The following is a 23,584-nucleotide window of genomic DNA, read 5'->3' on the forward strand; positions in this document are numbered from 1 at the left end:
TAATTAACCATGAAGATTGAAAACAGTATGTGCATCTGTCCAAAGCGTTAAAAAGGCCTTGTTAACAAATTATCTGTATGTGCTGAATACATATCACCCAACTGAGGACAACGCAAACACAGAATGTCTTCCCAAGAATTTATGGTTTACTCTTTTATGATATTTTAAACACGGGACGAAAAATACCCTGTTCATACTCATTCCCCTTAATTCCGCCAAGCACTGCTTATAGGAGAGGAAAGCAAGAAGCTTCCTGAAGAACTAAACCCACCAAATCTATTCGGTTTGATTTTCTTCACTGCATGACTCAGTTACAGCAGCATGATGAGATGACAGACAGCCCCGTACCGTATGCTTCCTAATGGCAGAAATTATTCAAAAGCTCTTCAGAATTTCTAACACTGAGGTTTTAACAGCAGTTCCTTGAATAACAGTAAGGGATCAAGCGGCACCTAAATTTTCTGTACTTAATACTGTTTCTTGTGTTTATCTTGTCATAGCAAATGAAAAGCAAGGAAGCACCCAGTAACTGCGCTGAGCAAAAACACAATTGGGTACTTGGTAATTGAGAGCATCTGTACCTGACAAAGACACCACACCGACTAATTTTTGTCTGAAAACTTCCTTTCTTAAAATCATACTAGTTTAACCGTCACTGTTGTATACATCACAGCAGAGCCCTGTTTTGTTAGGCTAGTTGTACATTATCCAGCAATTCTGCAAATCCTTCCTGCGCCCCCTCCCACAGCCACCCAGAGCATCCCAGCCCCCGGGCCCAGGACACAGGTACCTCTCCAAGCTAACAAATTTGTGCCTTCAACAAATTAAGCTAATACATAATGATACGTCGGTGTGCATCTAAACACGAGAGTACAGAATTCAAGAGCACTGCAAGGCCCTCAGAGCCGAGGGTTACAGGTTTGGGAAGAGTCACGTGGTGGCAAGGCAGTGTTTGAGCACTGGTTTGGATGCGCTGCAGGCACACGGGTCTCCCCAGGAGAGGACATTTCACAGAGGGAAACTACAGCGGTGAAGGGGGAGGAAATGGTGGGGAAAGAGCTATGGGGAGATCAGGGGTGAACGTGCTTTGATATGGAATTCGGCTTTTACAGAAGGGGAGGAACACCTGGGAACCAGCATGTGTTGGGATTACCCTGATGTGCTCCACCTACCCCACAAAGGAAAGCTTCTCCAACGTGACTGTTACAGCATGGAAAGAGAGATCACAAACCAGTTTGCCAGCTCTAAAATATTGTAAAGTTCTCCTGTAACATATAGTCTGATCAATCCTGCTGCCATGGACCACACTTCAACCAAGCAGGAGCCCTAGAAGTGTTCTGTTCTGTTTTTTTCAATAAAGACAAAACAAAAGAAAGGTAAGTTTCTTTTGCTCACCCCTGGCATCAGTGCACCATTTGAGCATGTGGCAATTCTGCATGGATTTTACTATGTCATGAAAAGCTGTGTTTGGGAATGCACTGAAAGCACTCCTTCAGCTAGCCTTTCTCTTTGTTATTTTACTTAGAGATTAAGTAACACGCACAAAAAAAAAGCATTAACCTGTAAACAACATCTACAGATTTACCCTTTTCCTGTGGAAAGGGAATACTTTTCTGCAGACAAGATGAGCAGCAGTTGCTGTTCCTGAGGCTCGGAGAGGGAGCAGATCCTTCCACGCTGCACAGAAGGGGTGTGCTCCCAGACATGTGGAAGTGAACAGCACTAACTGGCCAACACACAGCAGAGGCATTGAGTTTTAAAGCCGTTCCAATATCTTAGCTGGTGACATTGCAAGTACCTGTGAATGCTGAATGTTAATAAAAGTGAAGCTTTTTGCTAAAGCAACTATGTCATTCAAGCACACGTTAACAAGATAGTTTTATTACATGAAAGAAGATAGCATCTGCAGCTTTCTTTGCTATCAACATGATTTCAGATGCTTTAATACTTTGACAGATGTACATCAGATAAAAATACCTTCAATACAATGAGTACTAGTCCGGTGAAATAATCTTATCTAGAATCTGCAGTTTCAGAAGAACACCACGTGTTTCTAAATGCCACGGACAGTCAGTTACGGCTCATTGCAATGCGCAACAGTGACAGTTGAGCAGCAGGAAGCTTGCTGCTCTGCACCACCAGCAGCCATAACCGGCTCTCACTCCACAGCCTGCACACATCTGCGCCGTCCCACCACTGCCCGAGGATTACTCATTTAAGGAAGAGCTGCCACTGCCAGCTCTCCTGCTGCATTCATTTTACACATGTGATGCTATTAGCATGGCTGAACGGGAGTGCACTGCTCCAAACCCCCACCTGCCTTCACTGGAGTTTGGATGCTGCTGGTGGGAGGTTCGGCTGTGCCTGCTTCACTCGGCACACCTGAGGGCCAAGGGCCAACAGATTGCTCTCTTCACTCCTCCGGACCCACTGGGCTGGCAGGCTTAGCCCTCACCTGCACCTCAGGGGACCCTTGAGATTTCTTTCAACCAGAAAGCTGCCAGCAACCTCTGTGGTGGGCAAGTCACAGAAAACAACAGCAGAGTCACGGAGAACAGTATAATCATTCCACACTTCTATCCCTTTAGCATCTCTACGTGCTTTCAAACTGGTAAAAACTGTTTTACCAGGGTCAACAAAGTTCATTCTGCTCTGGAAACAGAGTCAGACACAACTTGCTCTGAAAATAAATGAGGGAAAGAAGAAACTGAAACAACCCCAAAGACATGGAAATCACAGCACACATCTTGTATTCCAGGCACCCCAAACAATACAGAGTGGCGTTTCCACCATGCTGTGCCACAAAGCCCAGGTGAAGTCCAAACCCACTAACTCAAAATGGCAAGCAAAAGCATCAGTTACCTTAAACTCCAAAATTATTTGAATTAATCTATCTATTCACCTTATGACATTAATATTTGAGAGCTTCTCTTCTTTCAGGCTAAACCAGAAAAAAATATTTATCTTCAACAGAAGTTATTCTGATGTTTCCTATAGCAAACTTCATAATGACATTCTCTGGAACTGAGGCAGGAGGAAATCTACATTTTCAGAGCCAGGATGGAGAGCACTAGAGATGGTGGTTTTTCCCCCCCCAACATTTCAACACGAGACCACATGTTCAAATGTGAGTAAGAGAAAACAAGTGTGACACAGCACTTCCTTGGGCACAACTGAGAATCTCCTCTCAGCCACTGTTTGAAGGGGTTCCTCCTCCCCTGTACCAAAAAAATTCAGTAGAAGAGCAAAGAGTAACAGAAGTTACAAAGCCAACCAGCTTATTGCAAAGCCTATTAATGGTTTTATAGAGGATTTAGGTAGCATGTGGTAACTGAACAATTACACTACTTAGTTGAGAGAGAGACGGGTATGTATGTGTGGTGTGGATGTCTATAGAGGACAACACACTCTCTGAATTTCTTTAAGTGTCTTTAAAAATATTTCTATATGCAATATCTGATTTAATATTGTGAAAGCTTACAAATTGAATCCTTTGCAACAAAGAACTTCAGGGTGGTTAAAGCATTCTCTGCCAAATTAACCATTTTTCCAGAGCAACAACAAGATGAGGTATGGATCGGTCACTGTTCTACAGACCTGAATTCACAAACCAAAGTTTACTATAATTTTCTTCCCTATTCCTCACCTCCACTGTATGCATTAAAACTACCAAATTTGAAAAACAATAAAGTTTCTGCAACAATAAAGATGTTCTCCTTGGCCTTTTACTTGTAAAACCACATTTGCATATAAGTTAAAAAATCCTGTACAGATGTTACAGACAGAAGCGATAAACCGGGAAGGAAGTGGTATCGAAGTCAGGCTTTCAGGGGGGCTCATTATCTCCCAAAAGCAATCAAATCCCCCAGTGCTTCAGTACTTTTTTTCTCTAAAGAGGCTTCGTGTTTCTGCCAGCAGTATTTTTCCTTACAGGGTGCTTGGTAAAGCGTGCATTTTCCTGAAAAGCAACAGGCTTTTTGCTAATTCATTAGGCATGGCTCAGCAGTGGTAGTATGTGGGCAGAGATTAACCCCCTCCGGGGCCAGGCAAGCTGCTCTGCACAGCCCCTTTCAGAGCAAAGCCCTGCGCAACGGGCACACCGCACCGAACCCCAGAACAAAACCAAAGCAGATGCAAAAGTAATGTATGGAGGGAAATGCTGGCTTTCACACCCAGACCTCTATTCTTGTATTGACGAGTTTTAGGAGTTCTGTATGTGCAGCAAGAGCCAGCAGCATGTGTTTTCCCTCTTGTCAGCTTACAGTGCAGTGAGAAGTCAGAGGGCAGGATGAGGACATTTGAAGAATTGTTTCTGTACACATAACACAAAGTGAATGCAGCTTGTCCTGTAACGTGTGTCTTTTAACACCACAGACAATATTCTACCTGCAAACAGCAGTAAAAAACTTGGATTTGTTACTGGTTTTATTTGTGCTTTTGATTTATGCCTTTTAGCTCCAGAAGGCTGATTCCAAGTGGCCAGTATCCTGCATCACCAGGGAACGATGCCCTCTCTTTTCCCAAATCCATCACCAACCTCCCCCACACCAGTGATCTGAACACCTTCAGTTTTTTGGAAACCAATACACTATTTGAATAATGCTTCCAATGAAATACAGACTTTTAAAACAGGTAACCTGTTTACATGTGTAGCACAAGCTATTACAACTTTAGAGACATGTTTATGTACTTCACTGCTTACAAAAAGTAAGGAAGGTATATTTAAAAAGCTGATTCTTAAAAGAAGTGGAAAACAACAAGCTACCTGTGAAGAGCTGAAGGTAAATGGAAAAGTTTTTAAGGGCAATGAATAGAAAATGTAATAATTGGATCTCTACATTTCACGACTTCCACAAAGCAGTGCCAGATAAAAAACTTAATGGGACTAAGAATGTGAAATTTCAGCATATAAGCTAATGATTGTGATTAGGATCTCTTTGCTAACTGGACTCAAAGCAGGAAGCTGATCCAGCTGGTCGCAGAGAGATGCAAGAGGGAACTCACAAAGGATGTGATTCCACAGGGATCTTTTGAAGGGTGTAGACATGGGGCCATCTCACCTTTTGAGAAAGCTGCTATTCTGCACAAAGGACATTCAGCCCCTTTTCTCTCCTCTGGTTGGAGACTTTGCTTTGATGCTCTGAGGTGAGTGGAAGGGGGGGAAAAAAAATGAAAGGTGGGTATATCCCAGCTCATTTAACAGAAACCTCTACATCAATACACTTCAAAACCACCGTTGCTTATATGGGCAGCCTTGAAGTGATGGCTGAATGAACGGGAGGAACCGAAGCCCCTCTGTGGCATAAAGCCAGCAAGCACAGTACTCCTCCTCCTCCTCAGCTCCTGGAGGGGCTGTGGGTGCTGCCAGACCCCTGCCCATCGTGTGATACAGCTGCAGGTCACTCCAGCCTCCTGGAATCCAGGGTCTAAACCAGAACTGACATGGACACACATCCCTGCTGTTTCCAGGTTTAAATCATTTCTGTACGGCAGCACGTGGTAGCGTGTCATTATCACCTTTAGGACCAAGTACCCAGCTCACATTTCTCTTTTAAAACCCTCGACTTCAGCAATTTTTTAGGCTGTGTTCTAAAAATGTTACACTGTATTGGAAGACTAGGGATGTCCCTGCTATATATCCTACGGCTCCACAGATACAATTTGTAAGAACATAAAAGTATAGGAAAGTTTTCCTACAGCCTAATTATTTTAGTGCGTGCATATATGTGAAAACATACGGATCAATTAGAAAACAACTCGCCAGCTGTAGCATGTTATATCATAATCTATATCAAATTGTAGCTTGCAATTCAAAGAGCAAAAATAACGTACAGCCATGATCCATACCGTCATCCATGCCAAGAAATTAAACCCTAATAAATGCCAGAAAAATACACTTAATCCTCACAACTGAGCAGTTTCACTCAGCATGGCAGGCTAGCACAGTATAACCTTCAGGGACTAGCATCAACTGGGAGAGTGGAGGACTTACAGATACTAGAGTTTTGGATAGCAGCTCAGATATTTAATTCAGAAGGGAAAAAAGAAAAACACTGCTTTTTTTGTGTCAATAAATGTGAAGTGATTTTTAAAAAAAAAAAAAAAAAAAGCAGAAGTTTTGACATAAAAGCTCTTTCATAAAACATTCTTAACATCAGGGAGAGAAGCCAGGCAGCTGTGCGCTGTTATTGTGTACACGGTAAATCAGGCACAAAAAGGGGCAGCTCAGCAGGGCACCGGGAGGGTAAGATGCACACTTAACCCCCTGCACACATTGTTGCTCTCTTTCTTTCCATCTTCATCTGCCTGCAGTCGGTACTGTATCTGTCATGAATGTAACAGGCCATTTTCAATCTAAATCTTGTTATGGATTAATAAGCAAACACTTTCTCGCTTATTATGCAATTTATCATGATGAAAATTGCATTGGGCTCCTCAAGGCTACATGCTGATACATTCATTTATTCAGTGCTCTGTGGATAGAGAGCCATACTAATCTTTATGACAGCTAAGGATGTAATTGCAAGATGAAAACGACTTTCTGAAGAACCGTGTTCACCTGGCTTCTGTAAGTCTGTATTTACATACAATAGGGCTCAGGAGATTCTCTGGCAAGGTAACACATTTTGGTTTCTTTTGTCACAAGAAATAACTGGAGTTCAGACTTATATTAATCCAGTTTGTACATATTGCTCCATTAACACAACACCACCACACGGCAATCATGCATTCTTTTCAAACCTTGAGGAAATTAAAACTGGTACATAAAACAGGTGGTAATATCTGCCTTAGTATCACATAAAAGAAAGTCAGAAACCTTAACACCTCCACAGATGGATGATAAAATGCATACATCTTATTAAGACAACCCTGGTCAGTTCCTTACTGCACACAGCATTTAAAATGTGTGTGTTAATAAGCAAGTATTTGTAAGTACATTTGTAAAATAAAATTAATTGATAATAGAGCAGTTTTCAGTATTGTAAGATTTGAAACCAAATGCAAAGGTTACATGCTATGGGCGTGTAAAAGTGATCACGGCATTAAATGCCATTGCTACCAGCAAAACAAATCCTTGACTAAAATAGAAAAGTAACTAAAAATATACACACATTATTTAAAAACCTCACTATTTTCTAATTAGAAGGGTATTCAATAGTTTCATGCAGTGAGATATAAAAGAACAGTATTTACTGTGATTTAGCAAACAATAGCCTTAGAATAGAATGGAAAACCACCTAATTGTTTAAGGATTATTTTTTTTTAATACCTAAAGTGGTATTATTACTGCAATGCTGTAAACGAGAATACCTGTAAGCTAAGCAAACCCCCTCCTTCCACTGAGCACACTGTTTTACATGCAGACGAACATTCACTTGACCACTGAAGGCCTAATGCAGTTTTTAAATAGTTTTAAGGTACCGCAGACATCTCCTCCTGCTTTCATGTAATACTCTCCTCTCCCACGCACTTCAGGGTACACCCAGAAAGCTCGTCAGATGTTAGCAATGCCATCAAGCAAAATATTACTTGCTGCTAAAATGAGCCTCTGCATTTTATGAAAAGAAATACAGTAAAATTAATTCTCAAATAATCAATTATGATGACCTTGACAATTTCAGACACTACTTCAGACCTCCCCCAACTCCCCCCCTCCCCAAGCAAAAACTGTGCAAAGGAAGTCACAGACCAGTCAGCCCTCTTCCTTTTGGAATGAAATTGTTTCGCTGTTAATGAATTCTTTATCAATTACCAAGTGGTTTACAGATCAACTCTTAAGGAACATCACTAATTAAAATATTATGTAGAAAGCACTACATAAATTAAAAATTAAGCATGAAACATGTTTAAAAAAGCTAGGGAATATTCACACAGTACTTGGGATGCCAGACCAAGAAAGCACATGGACTGCGCTTGGTGCGGGCGAGGAAAGCTCTGCTGAACTGAACGTCGCGATCCACCCCGTCGTTTGTATTTGCATGGAAACACGCTGCATCAGCACCGATGCAGAATGCAGGACTGTGAAGCTCTAACAGCCTATGCATTTAAGAACATAAACGTGCTTCACAATAAAAACATGCTGAGGTCTTATTAGAAAAAAAATATAGAAAATATCGATGTTATGTGATGAAGATTATTATTAAATTTAAATATTTTTATTAACCGTAATTTTCCAAGTGGATGTCTGCAGAACTTTAATATACTACAGTATTAATCCGTACTGACAACAAAATAAATATGAAATTTGTATTTGCTCAAGGCAATTCTCCACCTACAGCAGGAGCTACATGTTTTGTATGTCCAAACGGAGGACTAATTTGGTCCTATGCAAGAGCCATGTACCTACGAATGAAAATTTTGTCTCAGCAGCACTAACGTATATCCACTTATATTTTTCAAGGTTTTCCATTAAAAGCAGAAAGCTTGAAATAGCTTTCAAAGCCAATTACATAAAGCATAGTATCATTGTTTTATTTCATATAAACAGCCTACTATGGTTGCTTCTTACAGTGATTTTTCATTTGTTCTTTATTTATACACAGAAATGAGAGCCTCTCCACTTGCACCTTTAAGTGGTTTGCTTTTTTTATAAAAACTAAATACAGAAAAAATTGTTCAGATGGATTTAAACTAAATTTCAGACAGGATGATCAATTTCACAACAAACATTAATAAAAATAAGGACTATATTGCAAAACTCTTTCCTGTGCAAACAAGCCTGTTGTCATTAATCAGATTACTGGTGTGAGTAAAGACTGTTCATGTGAGAACTGGGGCCGCAGTTAAAATTTATTACATTTAGCCCTCAGATCAAAAAATCACAGATACTCAACAAAAAGGCCACTCCTGTCCTGCAAAGTTGCAGACATTGAATAAATCCCAAGCACTAATATTCAAGAATCCCATTATCTTAACACCAAACGCATTAAAAAAAGGCAAGATGCTACCTTTATTACACAAGTCATCTTAATGACTTCACTTACCCATTTAGCCATAATTATTTGATGGTGTGATTGATAGTACGTGGCCTGATCAAGTGCAACAACTTGTGTACGCACCTGTGTACACATAACTAGAAGCTGTACAGTTACAGTAATTTTGAAGAAGTGGAACAAACAGGTACTTAGAGTTCATGCACAAAAAACTCCGCCAAAACCCAGCATTACCTTTTTGCTGTGCATTTTATGTCAAAGCATCGCACTTCCTCTTGAAATTTGCCCCCCACCCCAATTCCAAATACCTAATTTAAAGAAGATTTTATTTCAAGGAGGTTAGAACAGAGGTACAAGACAGCATACCATATAAATCTTGAGAGACTTTAATAAGTTGTTCTCTGACCCTAGAGACAGGCTGTGGTCTATTGTGTTTATGATTTCTTAGCAATCTTTGAATCTACAGGTTACCTTGATGATATTAATAGCGCTCCTAAAATAACTACCTTTTCCAAAACAATTCACATCCTGATGGGATGGCTTGTAAAACCATGGGGGAAAAAATATCCATATATTCAGACACACTGGTGAAAAATACCAAATACCTTCTGAAAATACCATTTTTACAGTTAAGAAAGGTTAAAAAAATATGTTAAAGGGACAGACATATTTTTGATACAAAAAATGTTTAATGCTCTTCTTTTCTCAAAATTACTAGCAATATGACCAGAAGATGAACGCTGTGTAGCCCCAAGCAACACCTACCAAGTGATTGGTGTCTCCCAGTTTCAGAGGTGGTGACCCACAGCGCCAGGAGAAGCCAGCACCGCAGTGCTCCATCTCTCCTGCTGCAGTGAAACCCTCTTCTCCCTTCCGCGATCGCCCACAGGAGCTGCCTGAGGCTGCAAACTGAGCCAGGCTAAAGCAGGCTTGAAATTGTAATTTACGTGGTACTGGTTCAAAAACAAAACTTGAAACAAGAAGTTATTCCTTGTCCCACTTTCTTGCCCAGTACCACAGCCATGGGGATTTGAAGCAACTACTGCAAAACCTAGATGCGTAGGTCAGAAACGACACAAGTAAATGTTTGTAAGCCAGTAAAAGCAATACCTACTTAGCAAGCTGTTTCTCCGCATCTGCACAGAGCTCCAGAAGGCCCATCAGCACGGCAGAGACATCCATGTAGGGCTCCCACACGGTAAAGCCGCGACCGATAAGGTCAATGGCAGTTCTGCGGATGGTGCTGTGCGCGGGCAGCTTGGGGCTGGGCGGCTGCAGCAGCAGGAACGTCAGTGCCTTGCCTGTCATGCAGAATGGGAGAGGATGGGACAGTGAAACGAGTTGCAGAATGGATTTGGCCTTGTTTGCAAATACTGATAAGAAACACATATTATGAAAACCTGCTCAAATGTTACAGTATTTTGGCTTTATCCCACCAACGGCCAGTTTGTTACTGGAACGAATCTGTCTGCGTAGTACAGTGATCTGAATCAAACAGACCCATACCAATATTGCCAGTGGTGAGTCTTAAACACAGTGTTTTCACTACAGAAGAAATAAAACTAAATGTATTTTTGAAAACATGTAAGCTCTCTAACATGCCTAAATATTTCTGCCTGAAAATTCTGCAAAAAGTGAGAATAACCCAAAACATCAAAATCAAAAAGAAACTATTAAATAAAACTCCTCCCTTAAATAGATGTTTGCTAAGAAAACCCTGAAAATCTGTAGTAATATGTAATAAAAGCTTTCAGAAAAAAAGGTAGATCATTTTGAAAGGGCGTCTAAGAAAAACAAGCTTAAAAGATTAAACATGGGAAAACATCAGCTGAAATAAACCATGTTGAGATTACACACTTTTTCATCAGTATCTCAGCCACAGCCAGAAGCAGTCCAGGCTAGATGGGCTTAACTGAGTGAGAAACAGCAAAAGTCAGTCACCAAAGTTGCCACAACGACTTCTTGTTTCCAAACGTGCCACATGCCTGCAGGCGCAGGGCTCAGGAGAGGTGGCACAGTCAGCTCTTTAATTACAAAATACTGCGCTGCACTACGATGACATCTCCTCAGTAACTGATAGACGTGATGTTTAATCCAAGTGAACTGTCCATCTGGGGACTTGCAGTGACCAACGCTGCAAAACCGATGCTGCGTGCCCCTTCCCCGAGCCCAGGGTGAGCACGGACCCCAGCAGCGTGGCCGCTTGCCCACAGGAGAGCGGCTGCCCCGGTGCTCATGCCCAGCAGTGCTTTGGCAGGCAGCTCTGGCCCGCAACACAGGAAGAAAAACACGCATGGACAAGCTCATAACCTGGGACCAGGAGCTCCGGGGATTTGCCCACTTTTCCCGCTCTTGGCCCAGTACAAGCTGAGCAGGGGGAAGGACAGAGCAGAGCGCACTGGTGACAGCCCGGCAAAGGTCCCCAGCCCATCACCGAGATGCTCAGCAGCGCTGGCTCCCGGGTGCGGGTGAATCAGGAGCCAGGTACCCCATCTTACAGCAAGGGCTTCTCTTCCTTGCAAAATATACATCCTACTGATACCTCCTCTGCCACAGCAGATGCATAGGGATTAGGAATGCTGGATTTGGGAAAGGGAATTTTGTAAGGCCTCCATATCACTCCATCCTGGGATAGACAATGGGATGTTTGTGACCACTTCTGTTCCCAGATCTCAGCAGCTCCAGAACCGTGCCTGGGTCTTCGGGTACGGAAACACTCCACAGCATGTGAGCATTTAACAGCACCACCTGCCGCACCTGAGCAGAAATCTCCCTGAGTGGGGCCCACAAATAAATGTTGAGAAAGTTGCCTGGAAGTTCACAAGATTTATCATTTTCACCACTGCAGCGTCACACCTCACTAAACAAGCATTAGACATATATATATATAAAAACAATTAAAATGGAGAATTGGCTCTCATATAGGAAAGTGTGCTTTAGCCCATTTCTTTCTAGGCCCACCACCAGTCTTGTCTCATGCATGTCCTACACATGATGATTCAACTACTGCCGTGAGCGACGCAGTGCTCCCAGGCGCTGGGGCAGGGCTGCCGCAGCACTGCGCTTGGCTTTGAGCCCTGCCCTTGCGCTGATGCTGAGCACTGGCAGATAGGAGAGGCAGCTCTCCAGAAAGGGCAGGAGGCGCCCGGTACCAGGGCAGGCTCCGCAGCCCCAGACCGAAGAGCTGGGCTGGCTTTGCCACCTCTAACTCTGTTTTGAAAGAACAGCTGTGGCGGAGTTTCAGCAGGAACTGCTAGACATGTCTCCCACCTTTGCAGGACGCAGCGTTTGGTGGTTAAGGTCCGTTAGAGATGCAAGCTCAAACATTTATCTCTTGCAGGTGAAGGAACTGAATTTTGGGTCATTTGTGTTATGTTTTAGTGTCTTGGCCATTCAGACACTTATGTTAGAGACTCTGCCTTCAGCACTGTCCCCTCAGGTCACCTCTTTGTAAACAAACCACAGCTGGCAACGATCCCCCTCCCTACTGAAAGTGGCAGCAGAACCTAGAATAACAAGACAAATTAATTTCCCAAATCAGAGAGCAGAATATTCAAACAATTCAAACAAATACTGTATTTTTCCCTAAAGGGTTGTTATAATATTAGATCTGTAATTCCCCCCCGATTTCACAACACACCCTTACGATGGCTACAGAGGACCACAGGCAGCAAAGGGAGCTGGTGGGGGCTGGGGGTGCCATGGAAGGTACCCGCTCCATCCCCTCCCTTCCAAGGGCTGCATGCGTAACACACGCATTGCATTGCAACTGCTTCACAGCATTGTGTCCAATCTCAGTAACTCTCTCCCTCCTCTCCACAACACTTTTTTTTTTTTCTTTTAGCAAGAAATATAGCTTAAGGGAGTAGTGGGGAAAGAGAGAAATGATGTCCCCAAAAATGTCAACATACCTGAATTCTAATCCAGGTTCCACTTATTGAGGAAATGTGACTAATAATTTAATTTAATAGATTATTTTAAAATAAAAATAATTACATATATATAAATGGGTAGGAGGGCAAAACCAAGCAACACTTCAAGATAATTTACTGTTATCTCATTCTAACCTCTTAATAATGTTAATTTAGCTTGCTATTGTGATAACTACTGATTTTAACAGGCTTTTCTTTAGTCTTCAGAACTGTCCTCTACAAGTTGCTCATTTTGTTTATTAAATAAGCCAGCCACCTGTCATTTCAAGCATTCAGAAAAGCCAACAACTGACACGTTTTTCTAGTCCATTCACGCTAATCCCTTATACATGTGTAACAAAACCTGAAAGTTTCTTCTTGAAGTGGACAGCAGGCCACGCAGCTCTAGTTTGTGTGAATTTTATTGTCTCAAATATTAAGAACCTAATTAAAAAGTGACTACTCAAACATTACTGCAATGAAACATGCCTACCAATTTCACAGGAATCCTCCTAGCATTGCTCCTGCTGAAACCCACCTTGTGTGAACTGAGCTAAGGAAAAAGATGAACTAAACAAAAGTCATTCTGCTGCCTGTTTCTTAGCATGGACATCTTTGTTTAAGCTTTGACTTGGCTTAAATGAATGAATTAATATTGACAAAAACATCAACTAAGCTAATGAGTTGTTAGTTAAGGCAATAAACATGTCACATTAGAGTCAGTGCAGTAAAGAGGTAATTAGCCCTGGAAAAGCTCTGCTGATTGGGGCTGCGGAGACCCTCTGCTCTTAACCTTTGAGTCCATTATGCGGAGCAGGACCAGAAGCAGCCACACTAACATGTCCTGGACCCGCAGCCTTGCCTGCGCTGCCAGGGCAGGTCCCTGTCATGCCTGGTGCTGATTCAGCATCTTTTAGTGAACCTACACACCTGTGCTGCCAACAAACAGGCAATGAAGGTATTTTAGTAGAAGTCTGGGCCAAAACAGTGATGTGGCAGAACAGATCCTACCAGACCAGAACGCAGATGTGACTCTGCTTGAACGTGCTCCTCCTGCTTTTGGAAGGGCTCTGCAATTACTGTAAGCAGGGGGTGCAGTCTTTCTTGCTGGAAATCTAAATAGTATCACCCTCTTTAAACAAAAAAGTTTTTAAAATCTGCCTTAGAAAAACACTAAGCTTTAATGATTTACTGTTATAAAACGTCATTAAGAAACAAACCAACAAAAACTCCTCTCACTGAAGGCCGGGGTGTGACTTGCTAGACAGAATTACTTCAAGCCATAATTTAGCAGAAACATAGCTTAGGAAATGCCATTCCTATAAAAATTTGTATTAAAGTAATTTTGTTCCAAATGTTTCATTCTGCATTGGTACACCTATGCTACAAGCATATGGAAATAATAAAAAAGAAGCAGCAGAGGAGGTAACCCAGAGCGCAGACTTTGTCCCTGGACCGAGCTGACCCTCACGTCAGTACCAGGGAGCTACCAGGAGTACCAGAACCAGACTGGATTTTTCTCAGCCAGTGGAGAAGAATAAAATTTTAGACACAAGTATCGAAGTACTTTCAACTTTAGGACAGAGATAGCAAATCTGCCTGTTCCCTGAAATGATTTCTGTATATCCTCACAAGAAACACCCTACGTGACAGCACACAGACACCTGTACAAAAAGCTGCATCCAGCAGACTGAGGCGTAGGTACAAGTCTGCCTGCTAATTCATGTGTTTACTTGAACATTAAAATAAAGGTTTGAGTCATTGCTCCTTTTGCCATTTTTATTAATGAAAATGTGACATGAATACCAAAGCTTGTAAGTTATTTTCAATGCATACAGCCCCTCAATTTCTGAAATGTCTTTCCTTGCTGAATCTCAAGAGCTTTGACCATATTACATCAGTCAGCATTGTTATCCCCATTTTGCTGATAGATTTAAAAAAATTAAATAATTTGCTCAGGAAAATCAATAGCACAGGCATGAACGAGACACTGATAACACTGATGCCCATTCTCATAATTTGCCACGAGATCAAGTATCCAACTAAATAAAAATGATGGACTCCAGGCATATGATTTAACTTGCTTTGCATCTTTTTTCCAGTTTTATGGAAAAAAGAAAGAAGTAAAGAATCATAGCCATATTTTTTTTTTCAGTCTGCCCTCTCTCCCTGTGTCTGTGGGCAGAATGTTTTTCTGCAAGAATGTAAACCAAATTGTGACCCTTTCTGGATGATTTTTTTACTGATTTAACATCTACCTGTAAAAAATGTCCACAGAAAGAGAAATAAAAATTGGATAGCTGGGTTAAAAATCCGTATCCCTTAATCCCTTCCTACTTCTAGTGCAGTGAATTTTTATTACGCATCTTCTCTCATCTTTCAAGACAGGTATAAAAACTGGAGAATGATTAACTAGTCATATTATTTGAAGATTTTTTTCTGAAGTTTTAGTGATGAAAAGATTTTTTTTCCCCCTACCATAATGTCAAATTTCCTAATTTTTACAGAATCCGTTTTCAGCATTTTTTCTGGCCTTTAATGTAATTTTGACCCTCAGGTTTTTTTCAAGTGAATGTGGGCTAGAAGAGACTTTCTTTTTGTTGATGACTTCAAGTCATTTAAGTACCATTCTTGCAACAGGTGCAATGCCTGTAACTTCTAAGATAATTTCAGAATTCACATGGATAAGTAGGTTTTTTCTTTCTTTTGAAAAGTATGGTCTTAGAGTATATTAAGAAGCGAAGTAGTTATTGTGCATGACGGTAACAAGACTGCATTTTATACAAAGTAAAAAACAATTTAGAACTAAATTGGAACTGCTCCGGCATAAAAGGAGAAAAGCAAAGAGGGTGAAGAGAACCGGTCCCCAACTTGTACACGTGGGACGAGGGAAAGCACCACAACCCTACGGAGTTCCCCGGCAGGCGAGCTGCAGCGCGGGGCAGCCGCGCCATCACTGCGCACTGCGTGACCAGCCGAGGGGGTGCCGGGGCAGGACAGGCAGAGCCACGGCTTGGGTGAGCCTGACCGCTGTGCAAGCCATTTTGTCCTGCAGGGCAGACAAGACAGCTGCCAGGTTTCCATCTGTGGCTCATGCAAGGACCGTTGGCTTGCGTCGTTGGTTGGTCACTTTGTGTCATTTCACTTGCTGTGCAACGATTCAAGATTAATTCTCAATACTCCTGATGCTCCAAGATTTTCCAGGGGCAGCGCAGGCTGCTCCTACCTGCCAGCAGCCAAGAACATAGGACATTCACTGTGCAGGCAATCGATAGCGCCCACCCGCTCCTCCCGGCCGCTGCAAAGTAAAGAAACAATTCCCACTCGTGGGGCTTGCTGCTCCGCACACAGCCACTGTAGTGTTGGCTTTGCCCTTCCCGGGGCTGAGCAACAGCCCCTTCTATCACAAATATGCAAGAAGTAAAACAGTTTTGAAAAATATCTACAGAAAGGTAGTCCATGGTTATTTTATCAGTAAAATTTAAATCGTCACCTGAGGCTCCCATTACCTAAAAAAAGAGCAAAAGTTGCGATTAGCAAATGAACATTTGAAACAACATGAACGACTAAGTCCTTTTTTGCATTTGTATTGAAAAGATGAACATCTGCAAGTGTACAAACGCTACAAGATGGGCACTGGAGCACAGCAGAGGCAATGATGCCGTTTCTCAGCTCACTCCACCATCCCAGCCCGCCACCCTGCCGCTGCACAGGGAAGCAAAGTTTGTCCTGAGATTTGTAACAACCTCTCAAGGGTTTGAAAAGTTAGTGCTTCCTAACTGAATGTGGCACATAGACACCTCGATGCTTTTTTGGGCAGCTAAGATGTTGGGTTTTAGCAATAAAAGAAAAAAATAGGGGGTTTTGCCTCATATCTGATCAGAAAGGAAGCGTCCTCATCCACTGTGAAGACTTACCACCACCAGAAATGTTATTTAATGCTAAGGGGAATGTTTTTCCCATGTAAATTATCTATGTAAATTCTGGAAATTTAGCAGAGGTTTAACAGGTCAGAACTACCAACCCAAGATGCAGTAAATTCCCAGCATTTCTATTAAAGAGTGTAATACAAACTGCTTTTTACATTATGTGAATAGAGAGCAAAGAATATTCCTAAGTGGGGCCAGACAAACGCTGCCCTAAGCTGCTTTAAACTTCAATAAGATTTTGCATAATTCATTAGGAAGGGAGACAAAGGAAAAAAGAAGAAAATGTTTATAATAGCTGGTTTCCCAGCCTTTTCTGTCTAACTCTGGTCTAGTTCAACTGACCTAACAATGCCATTTTTCTTCCTCTTAAAATCTGCAGTGGGGGAATCAAATGCGAAAGCAAGATCAATTCTGTTCCAAGACGGTAAATGAGTTTTAGATCAGACTTGTTTCAATTTACGGAGAGAACCCAACTATGCTGCCTTAAATGCACTCTTCCCCTAAATATGAAATTCTATTACAGTACTATAGAAAGAGTAAACTATCATCATTTTAATCCAAAATTTGTTTATAATCCAGCAGGAAGGAGAAAGCCAGTATGAACTTGGGTCATAACTGTGCATTAAACTTTGTATTTTCATTTCTGTTAATTGCATAATTCTATTAAACCATGTTATTTATTTTAATCTAAATTATATAACGTTTTCTAAATAAAGCTACTTCCATTAAAATGATCATAGTTTCATAGGAAGTAGCTGTTTTTTCCGTAACAGCACTGACCAAACCCTGTTAATCTCAGAAGTTTTCTCCTGTTACACATAATTCTAATGAGTTTTCTTAAGCAGTTTGGACAAGCTGTGACCCCGTGACAGCAGAAGATGCACAATATCAATGAAATAAGTCAAGTCAATGCAGCAACTTGCAGGAGGCAGGGGTCACAGTTTAACCTTCTCCATAGCACTGCTGTCCAATACATAAACATACCCACACCAACAGTGATGTGTATTTTATTCTTGACTGCTGCAAAGCCATGTGAGCAATGCAAAATCTCAGGGAAGTCCAGCTATTTCAAGTTGCTCCTTTCTCCCCAGGCTGTCACCCCAGCGGTGCCTGTCCCCTCAGTCTTGGTAGCACACCTATAGCTGGGTCTGTGCTGCAGCTGATGTCATTGACATTAGGCTCTTCATAGGGCAACCCTGTAATTGGTTCAACCAGATTTATCTTTGGAGAAAATAAAACCTGAGTGACCAGGCATTACTGGAGCAAGGGGTTACATTTGCATGTACTTGAGTAGTTTTCAAGATGAAATCAAAGCTCTCCAAAGGCCAGGATGCAGGGTAAAGATGGCTCCTTTTCTTTTTGGCTATCGCTACACATTCTGAATTACAACCCATCCAAGCTATAGCTTGAAACAGAGACTTTGACAACACCATCTCTTATGCTAAACTGGTAACTACAGCAACAGAAAGATAACCACACGAGCAGCGATTAGTTTTCTAACACATAGATCTCCAAACCAACTTACTACAGCGTCAGCCCACTGCCGGTGCTGATGGATTGCTTCCCTGGCAGCAGCTAGCTGTGTTAGACAGTTTGAAATTGTACTCCTAGACAATGTGCCATCGTCTTTACGCTGCAGGGGACACAAGGACTGGCTGAAGGACTGACTGAAGGAGCCGGGTTTCTTCTCCCTGGAGCAGAGAAGGCTGAGCAGGACCTCACCACAATGTTCCAGTACTTAAAGGGCAGCTACAAAGAGGATGGAAGCTGTCTATTCACAAAGAGCCACACCAATAAGACAATGGACAACGGGTACAAGCTGCACCATGGAAGGTTTCATATTGACATAAAGAGGTTTTTGTACAATAAGAACAATCAATTCCTGGAACAACCTCCCCAGGGACATGGTGGAGTCCCCATCGCTGGAGGGTTTCAAGACTTGATTGGACACCATGCTAGATAATCTCAGCTCAGCTCCCTTTCCCATGAAAGGCTGGAGCAGATGATCTTCCGGGTCCCTTTCAACCTGGGTTGTTCTGTGATTCTGTAAGTTTTACTGCTGTTCTCCACAGCAATTTATTCCAGCCAGTTGCAGACCATCATCTCAGAGATAATCCCAAATATGATACTCAAGTCATACATGTTTGAATTGATTATGTGATCCTATGCTATGACATTTCACAAAGATGAACACAAATGCTGATAAAACATAAAAATTAAAGAAATTTTGAAGTTAATGAACAGGGGAAGTATATATGTAAACAAGATTTTTTTTTACACTGTAAGTGCTAAGTCCAGCCGGTTGCACAAGTGACGCAACTCAGATGCCTATATGGAAAGATTGCATATATAATGAAAAGTTGGAAAGTAACACTGGTATAGTATGTGCAAAATAAAATACTTCAAAATCTATGGTCACACATACGCACTCACATACATGTGAAGATAGAACATGCCACTCTGGACTAGATGAAGGACTGCTCGCCAGTCCCCTCGCTGTTAGCCGCTGATAGAGTAGCTGTTACAAAAGCTCCCACTGTAGACGAGTAGATAAGGGAACTGCCCCCAAACCCCCAGGCTCCCACCCCTGGACTGTCAGCAGGCTGGACCGCATTAAGGGTTAGACCCTTCAACATACCCTATATTTACTGCAGTTTTCATTACTCCTTGTCATTCCATAAATGCTTAACCCTTAAACATCTTCAAGCAATGAGTTCCCCAGGCCAGTCCAAAGTGCTTGGTGCTGGAGCAGCCCAGTGAGCCTGGGGGAAGAGACAGGGAAAAGAGCAGCTGCAAAATAGAAAAATTATCTAGCACAACAAATAGGTAAGCATCACTGCTTTCAGTTCTCTTCATTACCTGTCCCCAGAGCTGAAGCTATCCCTTCCTTCAGATATGCATAGTACTGGCAAACATCAGTTCTGTTTTTCTGACAATAAATTTCTTTATAGGAAACAAGCAAAATAGCTGTATAAACAACAACAAAAAAATGAATATATCTATTTTTCTGAATTTCCCACCTAAACGCTAAAACCAGTATTACAGAAAGTGCTTTTAAATATCCAGATACTCATAGGCAAGGACTGTTGATAAAGACAGTCCCTTTGGGACATGGCGGGTAGAGGCGAGCCCAGCTGATGCAGTGGGTATCATCTGCTACTGCCTTGGGGTGGCACAGGGAGCAACCCTGGCAGCTCTGCTCAGTGCTGAGAAATGCCGCTGGACTGTGATCTTTATATAAATACCGTTTCTAAGGGGTGCAAACGCATACACATTCGCAAGCATGTGGAAATAAAAAACATTCAAATTAATCATGGTACAACCCGCTAGCCTGATATTACATTTACTCAGGCAGGTATTCTCCTCTTGAGCTACAGCCGCTTCCTGTACATACATTCCCCTCAGGACATGAAAACACATGGCTGGAAGCCTGAAGTCATAAGAGCTTAAATCAGCAATTATACAGCTCACAAATGCTGTGAGGTTTTCAGCAATGTTTCATCTCTCAGCCCAGCTCAAGCAGGGGCTGTGAAGAGCAATGGGAACAGCACCACTGAGGGACTGGACCTAACCCCAAAGGGCTGATCCCTCAGGTACCCTGTGCAGCATGCGGCACCCTGTCGTGCAAGGCACTTTTTGGGGAATTGGGGGCTTAAGTGAGATGTGACTAGAGTGGGGAAGGGGTTCTGGGGTGTCGGAAAGGAGCTCGTGTGTCTGGACCAAAAAGAGAGAATCCCACTTTAACTGCCTCTCACCATAAACCACCATGTATCCAGATCACACAGAGCCAGCGGGGCTGTGTTCTCCATACCTTCGCACCCAGGCGTCAACATGATCCTGCACCTGTGCAACCACCCCGTTTCACAAGAACTGCAGAAAACTAAAATCTCTGACTCTGGTGGCATCAGCAGTGTTTTCAAAGGGTACTAGGGGATGGCATGATCAGATCAGCAGCAAATTCATACACATTTTGTTTTCTTAGGAAGTGATTAATTGTATATCTCTTGTGATACTCTGTTCAGATATCTGAGATATACCTCACATACTTCTACAAGAAAAACTTCCGTTCCTTATTTGTAAGACAGGAATAATATCGCCCCTTTAAGTTTTAAAAAACCCCACTCCTATCTGACACATTTCTACAGCTTTTTTTTCAGCATACTTACAACACTGAACCTTTTACATTTAACCCTTATATGACCACCAATCCACAGCTTCCCCAAAACCAGCTGCACCTGCAAACGCTCGGCTGTTGGCCGAGCAGACCCGAGTCCTGCGGGAGATGGGGATCAGCCGGAGCGGGGCACAGGACTGCGGGGCAGCCAGGCCCTTGGCACCGAGCAGGCACGTGCTTCACGCTGCAGGTAACATGGGCCGTGTGGGCACACAGCCTCTTCCAGCATGCCCCTCTGCACACCAGGCACGCCTTGCTGCCCCGTCCCCCTGTGCCTGACTGGGTGAGCTTGGCAGTTACCCTAAAACTGCAGCCTGCAACGGGGTGTGACACCGGAGGACTGGGGCTGAAGGCTGAGCATTAACCGCTGGAATTAAAAACAGGGCTGTCCCTCAAACAAGCCTGTGCCTCCTTTGCACTGCACCCTGGTGCAGACCACTGCTCTCATGGGCAGAGTGGCTCTTGCAGCCCTGGGCGGGCTCACTCTCCCTCGGGCACCTTCCCAAGCCTCCTTCACTGGGTTTAGCCTCCCCCAGCCCCAGCTACAAGGCTTTGCTCCACCTGCCCACATGCAGCCGCACAACGGGTCCTGCGGTGCTGCTGCCCTACAAGCAGACTGAAGAAACCAAGCTGCTTTGGTTTCTTTCACATGAGATGAAAGTGTGAGCATTCTCTGGTGGAAGCGTTTGCATTTTACCCGGTATTTCATACGAGAGCCTGTGCTTGACCTTTTAGAAACAGAAAGCAGATAGAGATGAAGCCCACGGACACAAGGAGGGTTATGGACAGCTGTCACCAACACACCTCTCGGCAGGCCTGGCACCCTCCTGGGGAACAAACCCAGGGCAGGTCTGAACAGCCTGCAGGGCTCTGGAAGGCTGAAGTTGGAGGAAAAAATACAGCACCTTGAATTTTTGTTACCCCCAAATGGGGTACCAGTCTCAAAGTTGAGCCTTCACTTACAGACGGTGGTGCATAGACCAGTAGAAAACACAACTGACAGTGACTTACTTGGTGCTGAGGATTCCTCATAACCCAAACACAAAGAAGATATTTTAGTTTGTTGAGATACAACCCATCACAATAGTGAGATTATTAAATATGTGAAAAAGAAATCTCTGATTAAAAATACACAATTTAAATCACTCAGCCCTTACAGGATTTGGGGGAAAAGGTAAATACAATTTTTAAGATTTGATTTTGTTGCTAAAGCAAAAAGAAAAAAAATCCCAGATTTAAATTAGGGCTTAACATCTGCCGCAGAGATTGACCATTTTCTGCCATACAGATTGACTATTTTTTCTAAATATTATCTCTGAGGATAACATATGGATTTTCATAAACACCATTTTTCCTTCTCCCCCCACCCCTTTCAGGGACAAAATTCTGCTTGACACACTGACCTAATCACACCAGCTCAAGGAAAAAAGCACATTTTACATTTACTAGTATACTGGATTTCACAGCATGCTGACCGAAACGTACAGATCCAAAGAAGGAGAATAATGACACAAACCACAGGATTCATGCAAATCTGAGCAGCTTTCTGCATAACTGATATAAAAACACCGCCAATGGAATGGCATGTGCTGCTAGCAGGCTCGTTATGAACAATAAAATCAGTTATTTGCTTTAATCATGCTGTTGTGGTTTTGTTTTTGTTTAAATTAAGTTATTGAGCCAGTTTGCCTAATTTGCTCTGAAAGGCTGCTGTTCAGGTGTACAACTGATTTATTGCTTCCATAAGTGATGATCCCAAGTGCTCTCTCGTCTGTATTAATTGCCGCTGCAGGCTCAGCCTATCAGGTCTCCAGTGGGTGCATACAGTTAGTGGGGAGTCACCTCCTCCTCACCAGGGGCTGCCTTCTCCTTGCTGGAGTGGCAACTGTAATATTTTCACAGTACCTAACTAATGGATCACAAGACATTAGAAAAGGCTTCAAGGTAGGTGATGGAGCCTACCTTGTTCACCGAGCTGTGTTCACTGAGACCCTGAGTTTATCCTGTGTTAAATTCTGTTTTCAGATGAAACAATTTTGGGGTCTATACAAAAATCTGTAATGCTGGAAACTCCATTTAACGAAACACATGAAATACCTGGCTGCACACCCCAAGTAATCTTGCGCTTTCTTGCTTTTTGTATGCCTATGTGTGTAAGAATGGATTGCAAAGCCATAGCGCATCTTGAAAGGTAAACCTCTAACATACGCAGACACAACTCCAATAGAAATTAATGTTAAGACAAATACCTTGCTTAGGAAAGGCTTCCATACACTGCAGTACTGAAACTTTTAGAAGATATTACCGAGTGGCGAAGCCTGACTATCAGGCAGTAAATACTGCAAGAGAGCAAAAATCCAAAATTGAGGAAAACACCACCATGGGCAATATCTCAGCCACTTTGTAAGGCAATGGTCCTGTACCAGAACTAGAGACCTGGCCTGCAGCCCTCATCACAGGCTGGTTATTCTCTCCCACCCTCCTCCAGTTCTAGCCCCATTCCCATATGCCTAGCTCACTGTAGCGGGTTTGCCACCCTCTGGCTGGAGGGACATCCCTGGGAGAGGGCAGAAAAGGCCAAGGCAGACACACAGCCAATGCGAAACATGCTTCCTTAATGGCAAATCCCCGCTTCAA

General features: G+C 42.7%; 1 protein-coding gene across 3 annotated transcripts in view; it reads right to left on the reverse strand.

The window, feature by feature from the left end:
• Positions 1-23,584, reverse strand: part of WDR7 (WD repeat domain 7) — a 143,816-nt gene that overhangs the window by 37,934 nt on the left and 82,298 nt on the right. For all 3 annotated transcript variants that reach the window (XM_080371915.1, XM_080371914.1, XM_080371913.1), the window contains one exon: positions 10,048-10,234. In XM_080371915.1, the coding sequence (XP_080228041.1) occupies positions 10,048-10,234 (187 nt within the window). The remainder of the gene's footprint in view (positions 1-10,047; positions 10,235-23,584) is intronic.

The sequence above is a fragment of the Falco punctatus genome, assembly GCF_963210335.1.
Source record: "Falco punctatus genome assembly, chromosome: Z".
Lineage (NCBI taxonomy): Eukaryota > Metazoa > Chordata > Aves > Falconiformes > Falconidae > Falco > Falco punctatus.